Source organism: Gigantopelta aegis, chromosome 1, assembly GCF_016097555.1.
Source record: "Gigantopelta aegis isolate Gae_Host chromosome 1, Gae_host_genome, whole genome shotgun sequence".
In the NCBI taxonomy this organism is placed as follows: domain Eukaryota; kingdom Metazoa; phylum Mollusca; class Gastropoda; order Neomphalida; family Peltospiridae; genus Gigantopelta; species Gigantopelta aegis.
Window position 1 is genome coordinate 26,040,665 of NC_054699.1, and position 21,828 is coordinate 26,062,492.

At 36.3% G+C, this 21,828-nt stretch overlaps 1 protein-coding gene across 1 annotated transcript; it reads left to right on the forward strand.

Moving 5' to 3' along the window:
- The first annotated feature begins 321 nt into the window (after positions 1-321).
- LOC121372922 (growth hormone-regulated TBC protein 1-like) lies at positions 322-20,792 on the forward strand. Its single transcript, XM_041499360.1, has 9 exons — positions 322-444; positions 4,828-4,976; positions 5,196-5,357; positions 6,320-6,450; positions 9,525-9,621; positions 12,001-12,064; positions 12,646-12,754; positions 13,935-14,120; positions 16,837-20,792. Exons 1-9 carry the CDS (start codon positions 383-385, stop codon positions 16,915-16,917), a joined length of 1,041 nt encoding a protein of 346 aa, XP_041355294.1. The 5' UTR covers positions 322-382; the 3' UTR covers positions 16,918-20,792.
- Positions 20,793-21,828: the final 1,036 nt, after the last annotated feature.

The window sequence follows — 21,828 nt, forward strand, 5'->3', positions numbered from 1 at the left end:
AGTCAAACCAAACTGATATTATTTACAATTTTTTTTTAAAAATATATTAAGGATGGGACTCAAGTACTCGGGCCAATTCGACCCCCTACCAGCGCGTCGCCCTGGACTTGACGCGGTACCTGCATTCCCTAGGCACCAGCTTTAGGGTGACGTTCACACGCTGGAGTATTTACGGGTTGACAGTTCAGCCTCTGAAGTATTCTCTACTTAGCCACATAGGTTAACGTTATCATCTATGGGATTTTATTTGGTATATTGCAACCTGAAACGGTTGCAGTTGCAAATTTCTATTACTTCCCTTGTTGGCAAATTTCTATTACTTCCCTTGTTTGCACTGTCAGCATGGATTAATATTCCAAAAACGAAAAGCAAGAATGTCTTTATGTCTGTTGCATTATCATCGATAACCAAATTAAGAATGGAAAGTACACAGTCTGAAAATAGGTAGCCCATGTTATTATTATATAACTTTTTGCAAGAGTTTGTCATTAAATGAAGTTTGTTGTTGTCGTGTAACATGTTTTCGCTGTTTAACGTTTTCGAATATGACGTCAACAGGTCAATACCAGAAGCGGCTGATGGTTGCTTTTTTTTCTAATATTCTAGGGAGGGGTACAAACATGCACCACATTATTCCAGAATACACTAACATTAATTAATTTGGAAGATTTTTGTCATACTTTGAAATTCTACTGGCCAAACTATTCAACAAACTATATATTATATCCTGGTTATATCTGAAAGAATGGTTCAGACTCAGTGGTTATACACTCATGTCACCTTAGTCTGCGCGGCACAAAAGTCTGCGCACGTTAATGACATTACATTACGTCTTGAAACAAGTGTCGGGGTATGTTTGTAAACAAACAAACAACGTTAATTTAATTCAGAAAACCGTTGTTAAAACAACACATCTTGATTGTCAATATATGTATAAAACTGGTCCATAACACTTTTATTAAAAAAAAACCCTGAATTAATGCACTAAAAGCATACATTCGCCAGCCCCGATCCACTGTTTCTCTATCACCTGTCAACGTGTGTCTGTCAACGTTGTAATGATCAACCTTGCATATCAACTTACATAAATTTACATAGAAGCTTCAATACATACCTTATTGTAATTTATGAATCTTATTTTATTTGTTGACGTAAACATCCAAGCATACTTTGAATTTCCCTCCGAGTGACACAATGCAAAATGGCTGCACACTGACTTTGAACACTGCACTTACAGCATGGCCTATTTTAGCTATAGTCTGTTTCAAAATTATCATTGATTGCCCACTATTTGTGCTCATTTACACAGTTAATAACGGACAATTGTTTTTGAATAATGATCAAATATCTTTATATTGGCTTTTTTTTATATTGTCATTTTGTGTTGTTCAAACTAAGGAGCATGGAACACCATTTATATTTATCTCGTTTGCACAATCTAAATGTTTCTGAAACAGACTATAACAGGAAGTGTTTGTTATTTAGAACTTATAAAAGTCGGATCCATTATTTGTTGCTGTTTTATGTAAACATTAGGGACAGAAGTGGTTGTTTTAATGTTTGCTGTGCAGACTTGTGTGCCGTCATGCAGGCCAGTAAATGCAGGGGGGTCCCACTAAAAATGCGCTAATTACTTGAGTTTAAAAAACATTAAAATTAAAATAACTTTAGTTGTAACACGTTTATTGTTCCATTGTACTGTGGCGGTGAAACAAATATTTTTAAAGAAATATTTTAACTTTAAAATATAACACAAATGCTTATATCGGCACAAAATCGGATCCAAATAACTACAGAGGAATAACAATTACCAGCAGTCTTGGGAAACTGTTTTCATCCATCCTGAATAATGTCATATAGTCAGAAAAACTACATAATCGAAGTCAATCAGGCTTTAGAAAAGACATAAGCCTAAGGACATCGGATAATCTTTTTATATTGAAAACTGTTGTCAATAAATACCTTCACATATTTAACAAAAAACTTCACCTATGCTTTATTGACTTTGGCAAAGCCTTTGATAATGTGTGGAGAGATGGTCTTTTACTCAAACTATACCGACTTGGGTTTCATTGTAAATTCTACAACATGATTAAGATAATAAGATCATGTACAGTCCATATGAAATTGCACTAAAATGCAATAACGGATTAACATCCACACTGACTTCTAACAAAGGAGTGAGGCAAGGGGATAATCTCGGCCCATCCCTTTTTAAAAAATTCTTAATGATCTCTCATTTTCATCAACAACATGTGACCCCCATTCATTTACATAACAAAACTCTTTCTCACTTTAGCTTTTCTCACAGTTGGCAGATGGCCTTCAGAATTGTTTAAACACTCCGAACGAGTTTTGCTCAACATGGTACAGTGCTCTACAAAGCGAGTAAAATACTCGCCATGGCGACTAAAAACATTCCCTGGCATCTAAAAAATAAAATCACATGCGCCAGTTCTTCGATACAATGGAAAACGAACCCTTCGAAAAACTTCATAATAAATTTTGCAAATTCACACTACAAGTGGGGGGGGGGAAAAATATATAGCTTGCAAAAGCAAACTTTTTAGGTACCCTTTTATCATGGATATTCATAACACTATGATTAAGTACTGGGGACATTTGGAAAATCTATATATAAATCCAGAAAATTCTTATTGATGCTGTACAATGCAGCAGAGGGATAGATGCCAACAAAAACAAGCTGGCACAACTATTTCAACATAATGTGTGACAAAAATGGGATTGATACTTCTCTGCTAAAGCCCATGGCCACAAACGGCATACATTTCAAAAATCATATCTCAACACAGTTACAAAACACTCCCCAACAGTATTATAAACACAAAATATCTACATCAAAAAACCTACTTTACTATAAACTTATTGACAGCCCCTACAAATGTGTAACATATCTTGACGACATCAAAAATGCAAACTTCCAGCAAGCCATAACAAAAACAAGAATAAGTGCACACCGACTTCAAATTGAAATTGGTAAGTACAGAAATGTTGAACAACACAAAAGAATATGCAAAATCTGCAACTCTGGTGTTGAAGGTGAATTACACTTTTTAATAAAATATCGAGTCCATACAAAATGCAGAAACATAGTGTATAGAAAACTACACCAACTAAACCCAACCTTGCTATGAGATGTTCGAATGAAGACGTCTTCTACTTTCAGTTGCTAGACCTCCTACATTGTCACTTGTTAAATATTGTTACTAGTATATAAATTATAATTGTGCTAGAATATTGTAACCGTTATATAACATGTATTGTTTTCTTCTTTATTTTTTTCTTCTTTTTTTTTGGGTTAGTCTGAACAGACGTAGAAAGAAAGGACAGGGTGTACACCCCCATCATCTAGTTTGAACATCAAGATTAACCTCGAATGCATGTGCAAGCACAAGTCAGTGCGTTAGGCAGATTTACCTTGACTTGTGCTTGCGCATGCATTCGATGTTAATCTTGATGAACTACCCCTCTGGATCCGTGCCTGCTACTAAGCCTTAAAAAACGATAGAGTCTGTATTTTAAAGGAAAAACGGGGCATAGTAATGTGTAGTCTATTCCAGTCAAAGAAGGCATTTCATAGTTAGAGCTTTGCATTTATTATTATTATTACCGACGTCATGGTTAGGCCATCAGTCTACAGGCTGGTAGGTACTGGGTTTGGATCCTAGTCGATGCATGGGATTTTTAATCCAGATACCGACTCCAAATCCTGAGTGAGTGCTCCACAAGGCTCAGTGGGTAGGTGTAAACCACTTGCACCGACCAGTGATCCATAACTGGTTCAACAAAGGCCATGGTTTGTGCTATCCTGCCTGTGGGAAGCGCAAATAAAAGATCCCTTGCTGCTAATCGGAAAGAGTAGCCCATGAAGTGGTGACAGCGGGTTTCCTCTAAAAATCTGTGTGGTCCTTAACCATATGTCTGACGCCATATAACCATAAATAAAATGTGTTGAGTGCGTTGTTAAATAAAACATATTCTTTCTTTATTATTATTATTATTATTATTATTATTATTATTATTATTTAATATGACAACAGCCTGTTGTCTCTGTCTAGTCTAAAATTATATCCCCACCCTGAACCCATTCCAGCCAAAAAAAAAAAAAAAAGTTTGTCAGTAATTACAGTTTGAATTGGCATTTATCAGTTTATTTAACTGTTTTGGATATAATATGCAGGCCTCTAACTTCTAAGAATAGAAAATTTGCGTAAACCATTTATGAATTATGCATAAAACAAATTCAGATAACCCATTTTTTGTTTACGTAACCCATCATGACCATGTAATGATGTCAAAAATTCAACGTGTGAACGAAAAATGGGAAGGAAGGAAGGAAATGTTTTATTTAACGACGCACTCAACACATTTTATTTACGGTTATATGGAGTCGGACATATGGTTAAAGACCACACAGATATCAAGGGAGAAAACCCGCTGTCACCACTTCATGGGCTACTCTTTTCGATTAGCAGCAAGGGATCTTTTATATGCACCATCCCATAGACAAGATAGCACATACCACAGCCTTTGATATACCAGTTGTGATGCACTGGCTGGAGCGAGAAATAGCCCAATGGGCCCACTGACAGGGATCAATCCCAAACCGACTGCGTATCAAGCGAGCGCTTTACCACTGGACTACATCTCGCCCCTCGAAAAATGAGTTTCGCAAACTACATGTTCAAATGCTTACACGAGCAATGCACAAATGAAACTATCGCTCTCATAAATTTTCAGAGGCTTGTTATGAGAAAGTTATATGATTAAATATATTTAGACAGCGGTGCACATTTTATTTTGCAGACAGATTGACAGCTATGGCTTTCAGCTTTCCAAAGATTCGAAGACATACAACGAGTTAATGGCACCTTACCTTCAAGTAATGGCTCACCGAACATCCCGGTGGAAGGAGATCATGGGAAGGAATCGGGTACCAACAAAATCTCGACAGTGTAGGACTCGTTGTTTTTATTGACATATGATTTGTTATGTACATGTATGTAACCATTGTTGTACCCAGTTAATTTCTAACAAAATGTCAATTATTAACTGTACTGTTTTTGCCAAATTAAAATAAAACTCATCAATTGTTTTTAAAATGTGTTATTGGAAAATTTGGCAAGTGCCAGAGCTAGCAGTGTGAATTAACACTTAAGGTATTGTTTTCTCAGTGAAGCGGTTCTGCCGGAAGGGCATTCCTCCCGAGTACCGGACGGAGCTGTGGATGGAGTTGAGTGGGGCGGCGGACCGGATGAGGGAAAGACCGGATCTCTATAAACACCTGCTCACCGACGGTGTACTAAACCCAACTGTGATGGAGTGCATCGAAAAAGGTAATCGCCGTGCTACTGCATGGTAAATCACTGTCAGCAGAGTTGACAAAAAACCTGATGAGAATAGGGCCCCTATTTTACAAAGCAGTCTTAGCGCTAAGATCACCTTGCATTGCTACATGTACCTTGTCCACTTAAGGTTATCTTACAGCTAAGATCGTGAAATGGAGCCCAGGCTAGGGATTGTCAAAGCAAGAGATTGTTGAGGCTGCGACCCATAGTGATATCATAGCTTATGGTAGTACTAAACCGGCTGGGTCTAAGTTTGAGGTGCACCCAACTTTTGATAGAGCAGTTAACACAAGTCATTGGTGATAGATGTGAGTGTGTTTGTTGTAAAAAAAACCCATTAGTTTCATCTGGGCCAAAAATGTATGCATCTAGTACCACTGTGTCAAGTAGTCTTGTGCTTGAAACATCTATCAGTGTGTCTGTGAAGGAATTTTTATGGTCACCGTGGTAATAATGGAAATATAATTATGTTGTAACATATAGGTTCCCAGGTCTGTATTTTGTTACAAGTAACCTGTTCATGGATCAGGGCCAGGACTTGCCCAGTGGTAAAGTGATCGCTTGATGCACGGTCGGTCTGGGATCGATCCCCGTAGATGGGCTCTTTCTTGTTCCTGTCAGTGCACCATGACTGGTATATTAAAGGCTGTGCTATGTGCTATCCTGTCTGTAGGATGGTACATATCATAGATACCATGCTACTAATTAATGAAAAAATATAGCAGGTTTCCTCTCTAAGACTATATGTCAGAATTACCAAACGTTTGACATCCAATAGCCGATGATTAATAAATCAATTTGTTCTAGTGGTGTTAAGCAAAACAAACTTTAAAACTTTTTGTTTTTGTTCATGACACAATGCTTGTTTTGATGACTGTTTCTGTAATCCAGCACATGTAAATTTTATCAACAGTTTGAATTCTTATTGAAAGTCATTTCTTTTTGCTAAGACATTCCTAGAACATTCCCAGAAAACGTCCACTTTGACGACACTGAGCTGAACCCGAATGGACAACAACAACCACTACAGCGTGTGTTATCAGCAATCGCAAAACATAACCCACGGTTGGGTTACTGCCAGGTTGGTATGGAATATATTATTTACTGTTTGCAAAACTCATTTTAAGATTTTGTTTATCAGCATTTGTTCAATTTTTTAGCCATTGCACCATGACTGGTATATCAAAGGCCGTGGTATGTCCTATCCTGTCTTGTGGGATGGTGCATATAAAAGATCCCTTGCTGGTAATCGGAAAGAGTAGCCTATGAAGTGGCGACAGCGGGTTTCCTCTCAATATCTGTGTGGTCCTTAACCATATGTCTGATGCCATATAACTGTAATTAAAATGTGTTGAGTGTGTTGTTAAATAAATATTTTTTTTTTTTTTTTTTTCTTTGTTCAATTTTTATGAATGGGATCTAGCTTAGTTGATAGAGGGTGGGATGTACATTTGTAACTTACTGGTAGAGCACTTACCTGATGTGCGGTCAGTCTAGGATCGATCCCTTTCGGTGGCCCTTTGAGCTATTTCTCCTTCCAGCCAGTGCACCACAACTGGTATATCAAAGGCCATAGTACGTGCTGTCCCGTCTGTGGGATGGTGCATATGAAAGATCCATTGCTACTAATGGAAAATATAGCAGGTTTTTACTTTTTAACTATGTCAGAATTACTAAATGTTTGTCATCCAGTAACCGATGATTAATAAATAAATGTTCTCTAGTTGTGTTGTTAAACAAAACAATTTTTAAACTTTTTTGTTCTGTCTTTAGAGATGGGATCTACAGTGCTTCTAGAATTTAAAAAAAATTCACTAGCCATGGGATCAGTGATTTCAAAATTGTACTAGCCATAATTAAAAATTCACTAGCCCTACTTTACTTTAAGATAATACAATTTTACTAAATACATGTAATAGTAATAATCAGATATGTTACCTAAACAGGGAGATACATGTAGAGCTTAAAAACACTAACATTTGGGGTTGGGGTTGGGGCAGGATATTCATATTCACAAAATAGACTTAACATTTGACAAAAAAATATTTCACTAGCCATCAGGCATGGTAACTAGTTATTTACTAGCCCAGCTTTTAATATCACTAGCCATGGGAGTGGAGCTACCATATTCTAAAAGCCCTGGATCTAGCTCAGTTAATACAGATCTTGCCTAAAGTGCCTAGATCGTAGGATCAAACCCCTCAGCAGACATTCTTTTAAAAAAAAATTTACTTCGAACTAGTGCCTCATGACTGATATATCAAAGGTTGTGGTATGTGCTGTCCTGTCTGGGAGAAGTGTATATAAAATTTCTTTACTGTTAATGAACAGTGTAGTGGGTTTCCTCTGAAGCTTTGAGTCACAGTTAAAAATTGTTTGACATCAGATAGCTGGTGATTAGTTCATGTGCTTTTAACATGTGTTATCAAAACATAGGTTTGTGTCATTTCACATAATATACTGGCCTCGGTGGCGTCGTGGTTAGGCCATCGGTCTACAGGCTGGTAGGTACTGGGTTCAGATCCCAGTTGAAGTATGGGATTTGTAATCCAGATACCGACTCCAAACCCTGAGTGAGTGCTCCGCAAGGCTCAATGGGTAGGTGTAAACCACTTGCACCGACCAGTGATCCATAACTGGTTCAACAAAGGCCATGATTTGTGCTATCCTGCCTGTGGGAAGCGCAAATAAAAGATCCCTTACTGCCTGCCTTAAAAGAGTAGCCTATGTGGCGACAGTGGGTTTCCTCTGAAAAAAACAGTGTCAGAATGACCATATGTTTGACGTCCAATAGCCGATGATAAGATAAAAAAATCAATGTGCTCTAGTGACGTCGTTAAATAAAACAAACTTCTTTTTTTTCACATAATATTTACAGTAGTGTAATATTCCTTGCACTGGATGATACAGAGATGTAACAAACAACACCCTAAGGGACAATATGCTGTAGCCATAATTCCCTTCAATGAGCCCACATGTAGTGTTTCACAACTGATATATGTATATCAGGGGCCTAATTCACTAAACTCTCGCAACTTTGCGATCTCGCAGTGCAATGTTAAAAGACTTGCAACAAGAGGATGTTTTGTTGTCTAGCAGAGCCTAAGAGAGCTTTGTGAATTAGGCCCCAGATCTGTACCGTGCAGTCTGATAGGAACATTATCTGAAGAGTGTGTGTGTGTGTGTTGTGGAGGAGGGGTGCACATATGTGGGATTGGTTGACAGCCTGACGCCTATATCAGGACCTTCCCCCACAAATTAAAAACAATATATTTATGTAAAGCAAAATGGCATACCATAATAACATGCACATAACAGATATTTTAATATGTTTTAAAATGTTCATTTAAACAAAGTTATTGCCTATGTATTCACAAAGAGTACATACTAACACAATATTCATCCCTATTACTGTGCCAACTCTAAAGAAAAAGTAAAGTTTGTTTTATTTAACGACGCCACTAGAGCACATTGATTTTTTATCTTATCATCGGCTATTGGATGTCAAACATATAGTCATTCTGACACTGTTTTTTAGAGGAAACCTGCTGTCGCCACATACATGTAGGCTACTCTTTTACGACAGGCAGCAAGAGATCTTTTATTTGCGATTCCCACAGGCAGGATAGCACAAACCATGGCCTTTGTTGAACCAGTTATGGATCACTGGTCGGTGCAAGTGGTTTACATCTACATCTACCCACTGAGCCTTGCGGAGCACTCACTCAGGGTTTGGATTACAAATCCCATGCCTCGACTGACCGATGGCCTAACCATGACGCCACCGAGGCCAGTCAACTCGAAAGAATGCGTGCCTCACAAGAACAATGATGAAGCAATTTTATTTACGTTGCTATGTCATCAGCAATAGTATATTGTTTAATTTGTAGTGACTACAGGTAATAATTATAACAATAATAGTAGTCACTGGCATCGGAAGTGGGGGGAGGGGGGGGGGGGGCAAGGAGGACATGTGCCCCCCCACTTTTCAGATATTTTGCTTTATAATAGTGTAAAAGTGTGTAAATGTAAGTGTGCCCCCACGTTTTGACACCTTCCTACACCACTGATAGTAATAATAATAATAATAATAATAATAGATAGTTAAAACACAAAACAAATCAGTTATGAGAAGAAACTTGTTTAATTCTACAGGGTATGAACTTTGTGGCAGGACTTATGCTGTTAGTGATGAAAAACGAAGAGAAGGTCTTCTGGCTCTACGACACCTTGATCAACAACGTTATCCCAGGTACTGTCAGCGGTTGCAAAACAAAGTACTAGTAGGCGTTGGAACTGGAGTTGGGGCTTTATCAAGAGCTACAGACACTCAGTAATGGGGGCACGCTGGGGTGGGTGGTGGAGGGGGGGGGGGGGTGCTGTGCTCTATGGGCCGGAATCTGTTACCACAGAAGTGTGCAATGTAGTCCACTTGTAATGCCTAAACTTAGTGAAATTGTTGGCCCAAGAATAGAACAAGTATGACTCGGTGGTTTTCCATTTTAAAAAAAATCTATTTTCCGTTTCATGTTTTTGTAAATTCCGTTTCATTTCCGTTTCCGTTAAAGGGACATTCCCGAGTTTGCTGCACTTTTTAATATGTTATCGACTAACAAAGATGTTTTTAACGACTGTAATTACATATCAAATATATTTTTTCTGCATAACATATTAGTGGCTGTGTATTAAACGTGTTTCTGATCGTTCTAATATATGTACCAGGTTACATTTCATTTTATTTCCTAAAAACTATTTTTTTCTTACGTATGAAATTATTTGAAGACAAAATCCAGTTTGGGCTTCCTACAAATATTATGACGACCAGAAACACATTGAATATACAGACACTGATATTCTAAACAAGAAAATATATTTAATATGTAAGTTTAATCGTAGGAGACCGGCCTTGGTGGCGTTGTGGTTAGGCCATCAGTCTACAGGCTGATAGGTACTGGGTTCGAGTCGAGACATGGGATTTTTAATCCAGATACCGACTCCAAACCCTGAGTGGGTGCTCCGCAAGGCTCAATGGGTAGGTGTAAACCACTTGCACTGACCAGTGATCCAATAGTACTGCACATGGGTCAGTCGTCAGTTTTACAGCGTGTGACAATAGTAAAATAGTATTGATTTTTTTAACTTTGCAGAAAATCGTAATTCCGCTTCCAAATGTAAATTCCGTTTCACATTGGGAATTCCGTCCGTTTTCCGCGATCGCGGAAAAATCACTGGGTCTACTGTGCTCATGAATCAAAACAAAATATATTTTAAAAACAAAGGCAATGAGCAGTCATGGACTGTATTCGAGGGAAACTCAAAGTTTTCCTGAAGAAATTAACCCATAGAAGCGTAGCTATACATTCAGACAAGAACCAAGAAAATATGAACTGAAGTCTGAGCAGCTGTGGCGAAAATAGACGTCGGAAATGAGGGTAGTAAACATTGCATGCGACGCCTTGTTTTGCAACCACTGACTGTGATTACCTCCCTTTATTTATTATTTTATTTATTAATTAATTAATTAATTAATTTATTTATTTATTCAAGAATTCATCTTCACCTGTTGCATACAACTGCTAAGTTTTCAATCAGATGGAATCTTAGTGATTTCCCTAGAAATTAAGCAAGGCATGGTAGACCAAACACTTTTGGGGCATTTTCAACATTTTCGGGGCACTTGTTTTTCATTAAAAATACACAAAAATTAATTAAAATAAACATTAATGTAATTTATGTGCTTGCTTTAATAAATGAATGGCAAAAGATATAAAAGGCATAAGTTATTAATTAATAATACCTTTTTGGGTGTTTTATAAAGGCAATTTTGTAATTAATTATTGAAAAAGGCATGTTTAATCTCAGGGCAGCATGGCACTGATTAAGGCAAGATGGTACTAGACTATTGAGGCATGGTGCTGCACTGTGCTGAGACAAGCTAGTGAAAACACTATGGATAGTGATTATGAGTTGGTTCTGTGTTGCCTAGTTTCAGTGTTTGATTAAGGGCCGTCCATAATTTTCAACATTTTCACGAGCGTACAAACCATACACTGGAGGTGGGTGGGTGGGGGGGGGGGGGGGGGGGGGGCGTACACTCTTTTTGAAAATAAAAATGTTGATGAACATTTTTCATTTGGGGGGATGTACACTTTTGGGGGCAGGGGGGAGGGGGTTGGTCAAAGTGTACTCTTTGTACACTTGTGAAAATGTTGAAAATTATGGACGACCCCTTACAAATCAAATTAAATTTGCTTTTAATTATTGCAAGTACTGCATTAATTTTATATTATGGCTTTTATTAGTATGAATTTATTTTAGAGCAATCACTCAATACTTCCTGATAAATCATATTTTAAAAGCTATAGCTTGGTCTGTTTTGAAAGTAGTAGGACAATTGCATGGTGTATAGTTGCTGTAAAAATCTTAACAAGGAGAACAATTTTTATATTTTTAAATCAAAAATATTTTTTGCAAATTTTGCCCTTAGCAATACCATATGTAGCAATTGCTGTAACAAGGAGAACAATTTTAATATTTTTAAATCAAAAATATTTTTTGCAAATTTTGCCCTTAGCAATACCATATGTAGCAATTATGTATTAATTAATTTGACTTCGTGGAATATTTTCAGATTTCTACTGCCCAGACATGACCGCTGTCAAAGTGGAACAGCTATTACTGGGTGAAATTGTAAGGTAAGTTCTCAACTGATTTTCTTATTATCCTTAAAAGAAAAAAGAAAAAAAAGAATCTATAACAGCAACTTAGCATGGCTTTTAAAAAAATCAACAAGTGGGTTGCTTCTCATTAAGACTTAAAATAACTTTATGTTAGTGTTACACATCTATAGTCCGTCCCATCCTCTTACAAACGTGTGTGTTTTGTAAATAATTTTAGTTTGGTTTGACGTAAGAAGAAAAGTAAACGTGTCTTGGAAATAACAAATAAAATTCCATTTTTTTGTATGCAATTTAAAAAACAATCTGCTCAGAAATCAATTACTTGCAGTAAATTCCATAATATAAAAACAGGCATTCCTCGTGGGACGGACTGTAGGAGCTGATGATTAAAACCAGTGTTGACTTAAACACATGTTCATTTTCATTAACAGCCAGACATGTCGGTAAAACTCATTTTATCAGAGGTTTTTGGTAATCGCTCGCCTTACATTATTTAAGGAGAGTGATCTACAGCTCGCCTTGATTTTGCTTATGGTGAAGACTGAAATTGTTTTTTCTTTTTAAACATACATTCCTTTCCTTTGTTTCTGAATCAGGTGGAAGCTGCCCGCTGTTTACGCACACATGGAGGCGCTGGGAGTTCTGTGGTGTCTTGTCGGTATGAAGTGGTTTATTTGCATGTTTGCTGATGTTTTGCCAACTGAAGTGAGTATTTTCCACATCCCTTAGGATCCGCACACACCCCTCACTGCACCCCACCCCCCTGGGTTATTTCCTGCTTCAGGGCAGGTGTGTAGCATAGTGGTAGATCATCTGTCATAGAATTGATCACCCTTCCTTAACTCAGTTCCCCCCCGCCCCATCCTAATCCATGTGTCCTATGCCTGGTAAGGTTGTGGTATATGCTGTTCTGTAAGCAGAGTGTGTAAAACATCTCATGTTACTATAGAATGATTAATTCTATATGGCAGTAATAGGTCTGTCATCTCATTCCATAGATCATGTGGCAAAGTCTGTCTTGTTTAACGACACCACTAGAGCACATTGATTTATTAATCATCGGCTATTGGATGTCAAACATTTGGTAATTCTGTCATAGTAGCAAAAAAATTCTTTTATATACACCATGCCACAGACAGGATAACACATAACACGGCCTTTGATATACCAGTCATAGTGCACTGGCTGGAGTGTGAAATAGCCCAATGGGTAGATCGACAGCGCATCAGGCGAGAGCTTTACCACTAAGCTATGTCCTGTCCCCTGCCCTCCTGTGGTAAAAAAACCACATAAGTTACATGTAGTCAGCAAAAACAAGTAGTCATAGTTTGAAGCAGGCTGACGTGTTGATAAATTCATTTTCTCCTTTCCACGTTTTCCTGCACCAGGCTTTTTTGTTGTTTTTTAATGAGAGCATGATACAGTTTATTGGTGGAATGCTCGCATGAGGCAGACCATGATGTGAAAAAATAAATTCAAGGGAATGCTTAATTGAGATCTCTAACTTAAATCATAGTGAGCCATTTAAAATCATATTACTATATTGATACCATGTGAATTCCTCACACACTAAACCAACTAAAAATGACTCTCCTTCAACTTGTCTTAAGGGGAATGATGTGGGAGAGACTGATAGCTCGTCGTAAATGGCATGGTATGGTTATGCAAAATATACACAACCCTCTCTTTGAAAACTGTGTTTCATTAATTACTAAATGTTTGACATCCAATAGTGGGTGATTCATTACTTAATGTGCTCTACTTGTGTCATTAAACACAACAAAATATACAAAACATTAATTACTCTGAATTCGTATCGATATATGTCGCTTGTAACATGTGTGAGCCAAATGACTATGCTGACTCTCTTATTTGTTTTTCTCAGACAGTTTTTAGAATATGGGACTGCATGGTTTTCGAGGGCTCAAAGATTCTGCTACGAGTCGCGTTTACACTGATCAGTATGAACAAAGACGCAATCCTCGCCTGTAGATCCTTCACGGAGGTCGTGAATTTGTTCCGGTCGATGGTCAGCAGTCATCAGGTTCTCAACTGTCACTCATTTATGCAGGTAAATGATACCTTAAAAGTTTCGATGATATTTTTTTTCTAGATGTTCTTTTTTTTCTTCTTTTTTTTGGTCACAAGTCTCTCAAGTAAATCTGTCTGAAGATGAGTGTCAGAATTAGAGAATACTTAAAGGGACATGTACCCTAGTTTTTAAACACTAAGGCATATTTTTTACTGTTAGAGCCGTTTTTGATAACTGAAGTCATTCTTTACTTAGATTTTATTGTTTAGATTATCCATTTCCGTACATTCGAAGTGTTTTTGGTCATCTTAGTATTTATTAATATCACAAAATGCATTTCTCATATTTTTAAAAATGCACATGCGTCTGAGAAGTAACAGCTATGGAGTCCAGTTTTAATCTATTTTTAGAGGGTATTTCACCATTTCAAAGTCACAGACTCATATTTCACTCAATTGTAACTTTATCCAAATGTGTTACAGGTTTGTAAATTAACTAAACTAAGTGTTAATTTTCACGGGTTGAAACTAGGGTATGTCCCTTTAACTAAACTTAGTGTTAATTTTCACGGGTTGAAACTAGGGTATGTCCCTTTAACTAAACTTAGTGTTAATTTTCACGGGTTGAAACTAGAGTATGTCCCTTTAACTCGCTACTCGGCATTGTTGTTTATCTTGCACGAGTGGATTCATGCTATCCTTCCCATCAATTCAACATCAGTTCACGAGTGCAAGATAAACAGTATTGCCAAGTAGCCATTTGGGTATAGAATAATTCTATTTATTACCGATTATCAATCTTTATGATTTTGTGGAAGATTTTGAAACAATACTGTTATTGAAAACAATTTTGCAAGTTGAGAACTAGAGGCAGTGTTGTGTCATAGCTGTGACGTAAGTATTGCTGATGACATGAGTTACAATGTAGTTATTGACATGACGACTGGCCTCGGTGGTGTCGTGGTAGGCCATCGGTCTACAGGCTGGTAGGTACTGGGTTCGGATCCCAGTCGAGGCATGGGATTTTTTAATCCAGATACCGACTCCAAACCCTGAGTGAGTGCTCCGCAAGGCTCAATGGGTAGGTGTAAACCACTTGCACCAAACCAATGATCCATAACTGTTCAACAAAGGCCATGGTTTGTGCTATCCTGCCTGTGGGAAGCGCAAATAAAAGATCCCTTGCTGCTAATCGGAAAGAGTAGCTCATGTAGTGGTGACAGCGGGTTTCCTCTCAAAATCTGTGTGGTCCTTAACCATATGTCTGACACCATATAACGGTAAATAAAATGTGTTGAGTGCGTCGTTAAATAAAACATTTCTTTCTTTCTTTATTGACATGACTGCCACCATGCACCACCCGATTGACTGGATGAAAAATAGTTACGGTTGTTTGTTGTTGCATAACAGTTGTGACGTCAAAGCCTATAGTGAAGCACTAATTGTGATGTCAAAACGTATCTAGGGGAAGAAATGTCTTTTTTTCTTTCCCTAGAGAAAGATCTTTTTTCTTTGTCCACTTACATGTATCTCTGCCCATATGGGTAATAATGATAGTTTCTGCCATTAATCCTTCCATAGATGTTTTTTCGGACACAACGTCAACCAAGAATTAACTAGGCCTATCCACAGTGTATTTGATATTGTGGATAGACCTAGTTAATTCTTGGTCAACGACAAGTTTCAAGTAAATCAATACTTGGATCAAGCTTTATCGAATTCTGAATGTATTTTCTTGAGATGAGTGTCATAAAAACCATGTACAAAAGGAAGAGTCCCAGAAATGCTTCCTAATTTAATCAGTCTCATAATTTTAGTACACGGACAGTGTCACAGGAATGGTTTAAAACTGGCAGTTATAGCTAATTAGCCTAAAATACATAGACAAATAAAGTTTAGGGTTGTTTCTTTGTATTTCTTATACATATATAGGTACAGGAACCGTTATGAAAAATTTGATAGCAATTACTGTTAGGGTTATGAATCTGTGATCATCATGTTTGACATTTTTTAGATTTTTTAGTCTGATTTGCATTTTTACGAAATTAATTTAACCTTCTGGATACTGCAGGCATTCCCTCAGTAGGGCTACCGATGGAGATTGATCCTAGACTGTCTGCGCACCAGGCGAGCACTTTATTACTAGGCAAAGTCCCGCCCTATAACCCGAGTAAAAGAAGAACTTCACTCTGGGATGATTGGTCATTAGGGATGTAACGATATACTCGAATACTCGGTGCACCGAACAGGGATCTGTATTGTAGTTGCATTCGTATTTGTCACTAGCTGAACTGTATAAATGGATACATACATGTACATTATATATGTTATGATAACTGCACGGGTGGGATTTAGCTCAGTCGGTTGAGTGCTCGCCTGAGGTGCTTGCGTTTCAAGTTCGAACCACCTCAGTGGATCCATTCAAGTGATTTTTTTTTTTTTTTTTTTTTGTTCCAACCAGTACACTACAACTGGTCAAAGGCCGTGGTATGTGCTTTCCTGTCTGTGGAAAAGTGCATATAAAAGATCCATTGCTGCATTAGGACAAATGTAGTGGGTTTCCTCTGATGACTTCGAGTCAGAATTACCAAATGTTTGACATCCAATAACCGATGATTAATTAATCAATGTGCTCTAGTGGTGTCGTTAAACAAAACAAATAATTTTTTTGATAACTACACTATTTATGTTTCTAATTCACATTAACCAAACACCTCTATTGGTCATTAATTAATTATTTAATTAATTTATTTCAGAATATCTTTACACTGACGGGCTCATTTCCGAGAAAACAACTAAACAAAATGCGAGCAGAGTGTCTGTCGAAAATAGAGTGAAAAAGACACAGAAGAATAATTGTTTATCGTAATATGCATATTGCAAGATTCCACATTGTTGTTGATAACAAAGAAAACAGATTTGCATCAAAGAAACAAAAAGTAGAAGCAACAATTTTGATTGAAAAAACCCCCCAGTACTGTAATAAATTTAAACCCATGATGTATATTGGCTAGATAATATATTTAATAAATGAGGTATGACTATTATTGTCCAATGTTCTAATGCCATACATTAACGTATATCGTAGTTACAAATTGTGTGGTTATGCATCAAAGATCATCATTGAGCTGTGTCGGACCATCCGTTAAAAATGTCTTTGGTGTTACCTGATACACTTTTTTTTGTTCTTTTTTAATTTTCTTTTCTTTTTGTACTGCAGCAAGTTAAATATACAAAAAAAAAAAAAATGCATCGCTTAAAAAGTCGGACTGAATGTTACCAAGTCAGTGGATTACTTTAAGGTTTTTGTTTAAATTATTATTTACCAAATGTTTGACATCCAATAACCGATTATTAATAAATCAATGTGCTCTAGTGATAAGTATTAAGATTGACCATATCAAGAATTATTATTCTCTTTAAGAGTATTCTTTTAATGAAATAACTGAAATATGGCTCAAATTATATTGTGTTACATTTACTGGTACAGTTTGTGTAACAATGTACCATAATGTGAAACATTCTTGAAATATTTGATGGCAAATGACTTGTATTTGATAGATTATTATTATATTCTTTTTTATTGCAGACATTCCTATAAAATACATTTCAGTCAATATGGATTGTGATAAACGATGACACTGATATTTTTAAAAATACTATTTTAATACATTATATAAACAAATAGTAAGCGCTAGAGTTAGACTACTTTCAAACTTTGATACTGAATGACTAACATTATTGTGGTTATATTATATACTATGGGATTACCTGTCTCAACTTCCTCCATGGGTGAAGTCTCTGCACCTGGTATCCTTGTCCTCTGTCGCTAATAAAGCTGGTCTGACCCATAGCACTAACGACCCCCGGTAGTAGGGGTGCATCAGTGGCATAGGAAGGTGCCAAAAAGTGGGGGTGGGGCACACTTTTATATTTACACATTTTTACACTGTTATAAAGCAAAATACCTGAACAGTGTGGGGGGGATTATGCTTTAACATATAATGTAAATGATGACATCAAGCTGATAAAAAGATTTTGAGATTTAACGGTTAACTGTATAATAAAGTAAAGTTATAACCAGACCAAAACATATTTTGCTAATTTTGTAGTCAAATATGTACAGGTATGTTTTCATTTCCAGTAAAGGCTATTTTTATTTTATAAAAATTATTTAAAATCCTACATTAAAATTATAAGGGGTTTTGACGAAAAGAAAGAACAACCAAGAGTTAACTCTCTTGAATAATGATGTAGTTCCTGTGATTTTGTCTTGAAGTAATTTTTATTATTTCCCCCCGTCTGCTTTTCAGAGTTTGTACTAAAAACATTAAAATGACATCACATATAGAGTGTTGCTATTTTTTCGGATAAAATTTGGAACGTTTAGCTTTGGAGCACTTACGTGGACAGAACGTAGCCCTCGTTACTAATGGAAAAATGTAGCAGTTTTTTTATGACTGTGTCAAAATGACCTTATGTTTGACATCCAATAGCCGATGATTAATAAATCAATGTGCTCTAGTGGTGTTGTTAAACAAACCAAAACTTTAACTTTGAAACAGATACGTGAAAGCAAAGTAGGAATATCACATTTTACTCGTTATTGGGAATACAAAGTACAATAAAATAGATTTAAACCACACAATTGACAGGTTATAATTTTATTATACAGTTAACCTTTAAAAGTCATGTTGATACAGATAGCTGTGTTTTTACTTTGTGTTGGGTGCTGGACGTTGCTTTACTTCATATTGAGTGTTGTGTTTTCAGAATTTCAGTATGTTTTTAGTCCATGATTTTATTTTAGATGAGCTCTCGGTAATATATTAATTTAAAAAATAGAAAGATGTGTTTACTAGTCATTATAACTCCATCCCCCTCCAGAGAACATTTTGTTTTTAAAACTTTCATTAGGGCTAGTTGGTGATCAGTTGAAAATTGAGTAGTGGCTAATACTAGTATTTAACATTTTAGAATTGTGTAGTGATCTATGAAATTTGCTTAGCGAATCATGATGCGATATTGAACAAAATGTTCCCTGCCTTCCACAAAATATGTGATACTGTGGTTGTTATTTTAGGTGAGACTTATTTAATTGGTATTCTAGTCATTTTTGCTATAATATTCTATGTGTATTGTATACGTGTAATATGTGTTGTATGTCATTTCCTACAGTACAATAAGATTTTGTTTTGACTTGTCATTTGTTTATTACTCATGTTGGTCTCTTGTTAGCAGTGATTATGTTATTCATTGTAATACTTGTACTACATACTGATCGAAAGAAATAAGAGAATTTGTTACCGATATGGTTAAAAATATCTTGGTTCATATCAAAGTGTTACGTCGCACTACATTGTAAAGTGGACGTAACACCTAGTTGTCATACGATGCATTGATTGGTGCACTACAACCATACATCAGTCAGAGGAGTTCAGGGACTAAATTAAGTTTGATTATGGGTAATAAATAGAATATTAAACTTGCTAACATTTCATATCATATTTATGTCTCTCGTGAAATAATTTTCATTGTCACTTACTAAAGCTTGTGCCAGTTGAAAATTATTCCACTTGGAAAATAAACATGTTTAATATCTTATAAACATGATATTTGAAACCAAATTTAATTTACTACTAGTCTAAGAATAGTTACGCTTGGATAAAATACAGTGATGTGGTGTTAAATTGAATATCTGGGGCCTAATTCACTAAACTCCCACAACTTTACAATCTTGCAGTGCAATGCTAAAAGACTTGCAAAGAAGATGCTTTGTTATCTAGCAGAGCCTAAGAGACCTTTGTGAATTAGGCCCCAGTACTTTGTGATTGACTGTCAGTAATGCGGGTAACTTCTCCTGATACTGTTCTGCTGGTGTTTGCTGTTACTATTTTTGTGTTTTCGTATGGGTTTTTTCCATCAGTATAATTATATATAAAGGCATTAACCAAAGTTATAAGGCAGTATAAAACATTTTTAACTACTAATTAAAATATATATAGTTTTTTTAAGACTATAAAATGACACATTATTTATTATATCTTGTGTAAATTATCACAATGTATTTCTAACCATTCCTGTGATTGTAATACATTGTATATATACATTCAAAATGTATGTGAACCAACAGTGGCATGTAAGAGATTTATCCAGGATATTTTTGTCAGGTTCTTATGACTGATGGGATTGGGGTAATTAGTGCAGTGTACCGTTAATGATAATTAGGATTTTTTTTTTTTTTCAGGCCACCCATCGGTGGGCCCATATTGGGCCCGTGGTATGTGCTATCCTGTCTGTGGGATGGTGCATACAAAAGATCCCTTGCTACTAATAAAAAATAACGAGCTACTCTCGGTATACTAACCTTCCAAAACTGTACGTAGTTCCCTATCTTTGTTTTTTTGGCGGACCGTTAAAAATTGTTCCTAATTTCCTTCATTAAAAGCGCACTCTTTTTTGGCTTAATCCCATGGGATTTTCCAAATTCCATAGCACCATACCACCCTCTGCCTGTTACCGGCCCTGGTCGGACTGCTGGTGCTCCCTTGCATCTGCCAGTGTGGGCGGTCCCCCCTCCAACCCATCCCACCCCTTTCCTGTCCTGGACAGAGGCGCTACCTGAGGTCGGCACCTGTGCCCAGGACAGGCATGCACTACAACAGCTTGTTTTGAATGTGTACGCTAAACACTGACCTGACCTGAATGAAAAAATGTAGCGGGTTTCCTCTCTAAGACTACATGTATATGTCAGAATTACCAAATGTTTAACATCCAATAGCTGATGATTAATAAATCAATGTGCTCTAGTGGTGTCGCTAAACAAACAAATTTTAACTTTTTTTCGGCCATTGAATGATAATGCACACCATAACTAACAGAGACTTTTTAATCATTTTAATTACATATCAAATATATTTTTTTGCATAAAATATTAGTTGTTCTATATTAAACGTGTTTATGATTGTTTTAATATTTGTAGTAGGTTAAATGTAATTTTATTTCCTAAAATATGTTTTTTCGTAAGTACAAAAATATTTGAAGACAAAATCCAGTTTGAGCTTCTTACAAATATTAAGACGACCAGAAACACATTGAATATACAGACACTGATATTCTAAACAAAAAAATCTATTTAATATGTAAGTTTAATCTTAGAAATATTTTTAGTCAGAAACATCTTACAATGCAGCAAACTCAGGAATGTCCCTTTAAATGAATTTAGTAGAACAGACAATATATACACATCGAAATGTGAATTTTTAGTGCCACTTTATTTTGGGAAGGGGTCGCTGTTCAGTACTGCAGAATGTCTGGATAAAATCCTTTAATGTTGATGTACCTCAGTAAGTAGGGTTAGTGATTTTTTTATGTTGGCAGACAATATTTCAGAATCTTACTATAACTGGAAGTATGTTCACATGATGTTTTACCTAGTAGTAATGTTTCCTCTCGAAATTTGACATGGTAGACTAAACACTTTTGGGGCATTGTCACCATTTTCAGGGCACTTTTGTTTCATTAAAGACAAAACATTAATTGAATTAAGAATAAAATATAATTAATGTGCTTGCTTTAATAAATGAATGGCAAAATATGTGTTTTATAAAGGCAATTTTGGAATTAATTATTGAAAAAGGCTTCTGTAATCTCAGGGCAGCATGGTTCTGATTAAAACAAAATGGCACTAGACTACAGAGGCATGGTGCTGCACTGTGCTGAGACTAGCTAGAAAAAACACTACTAGT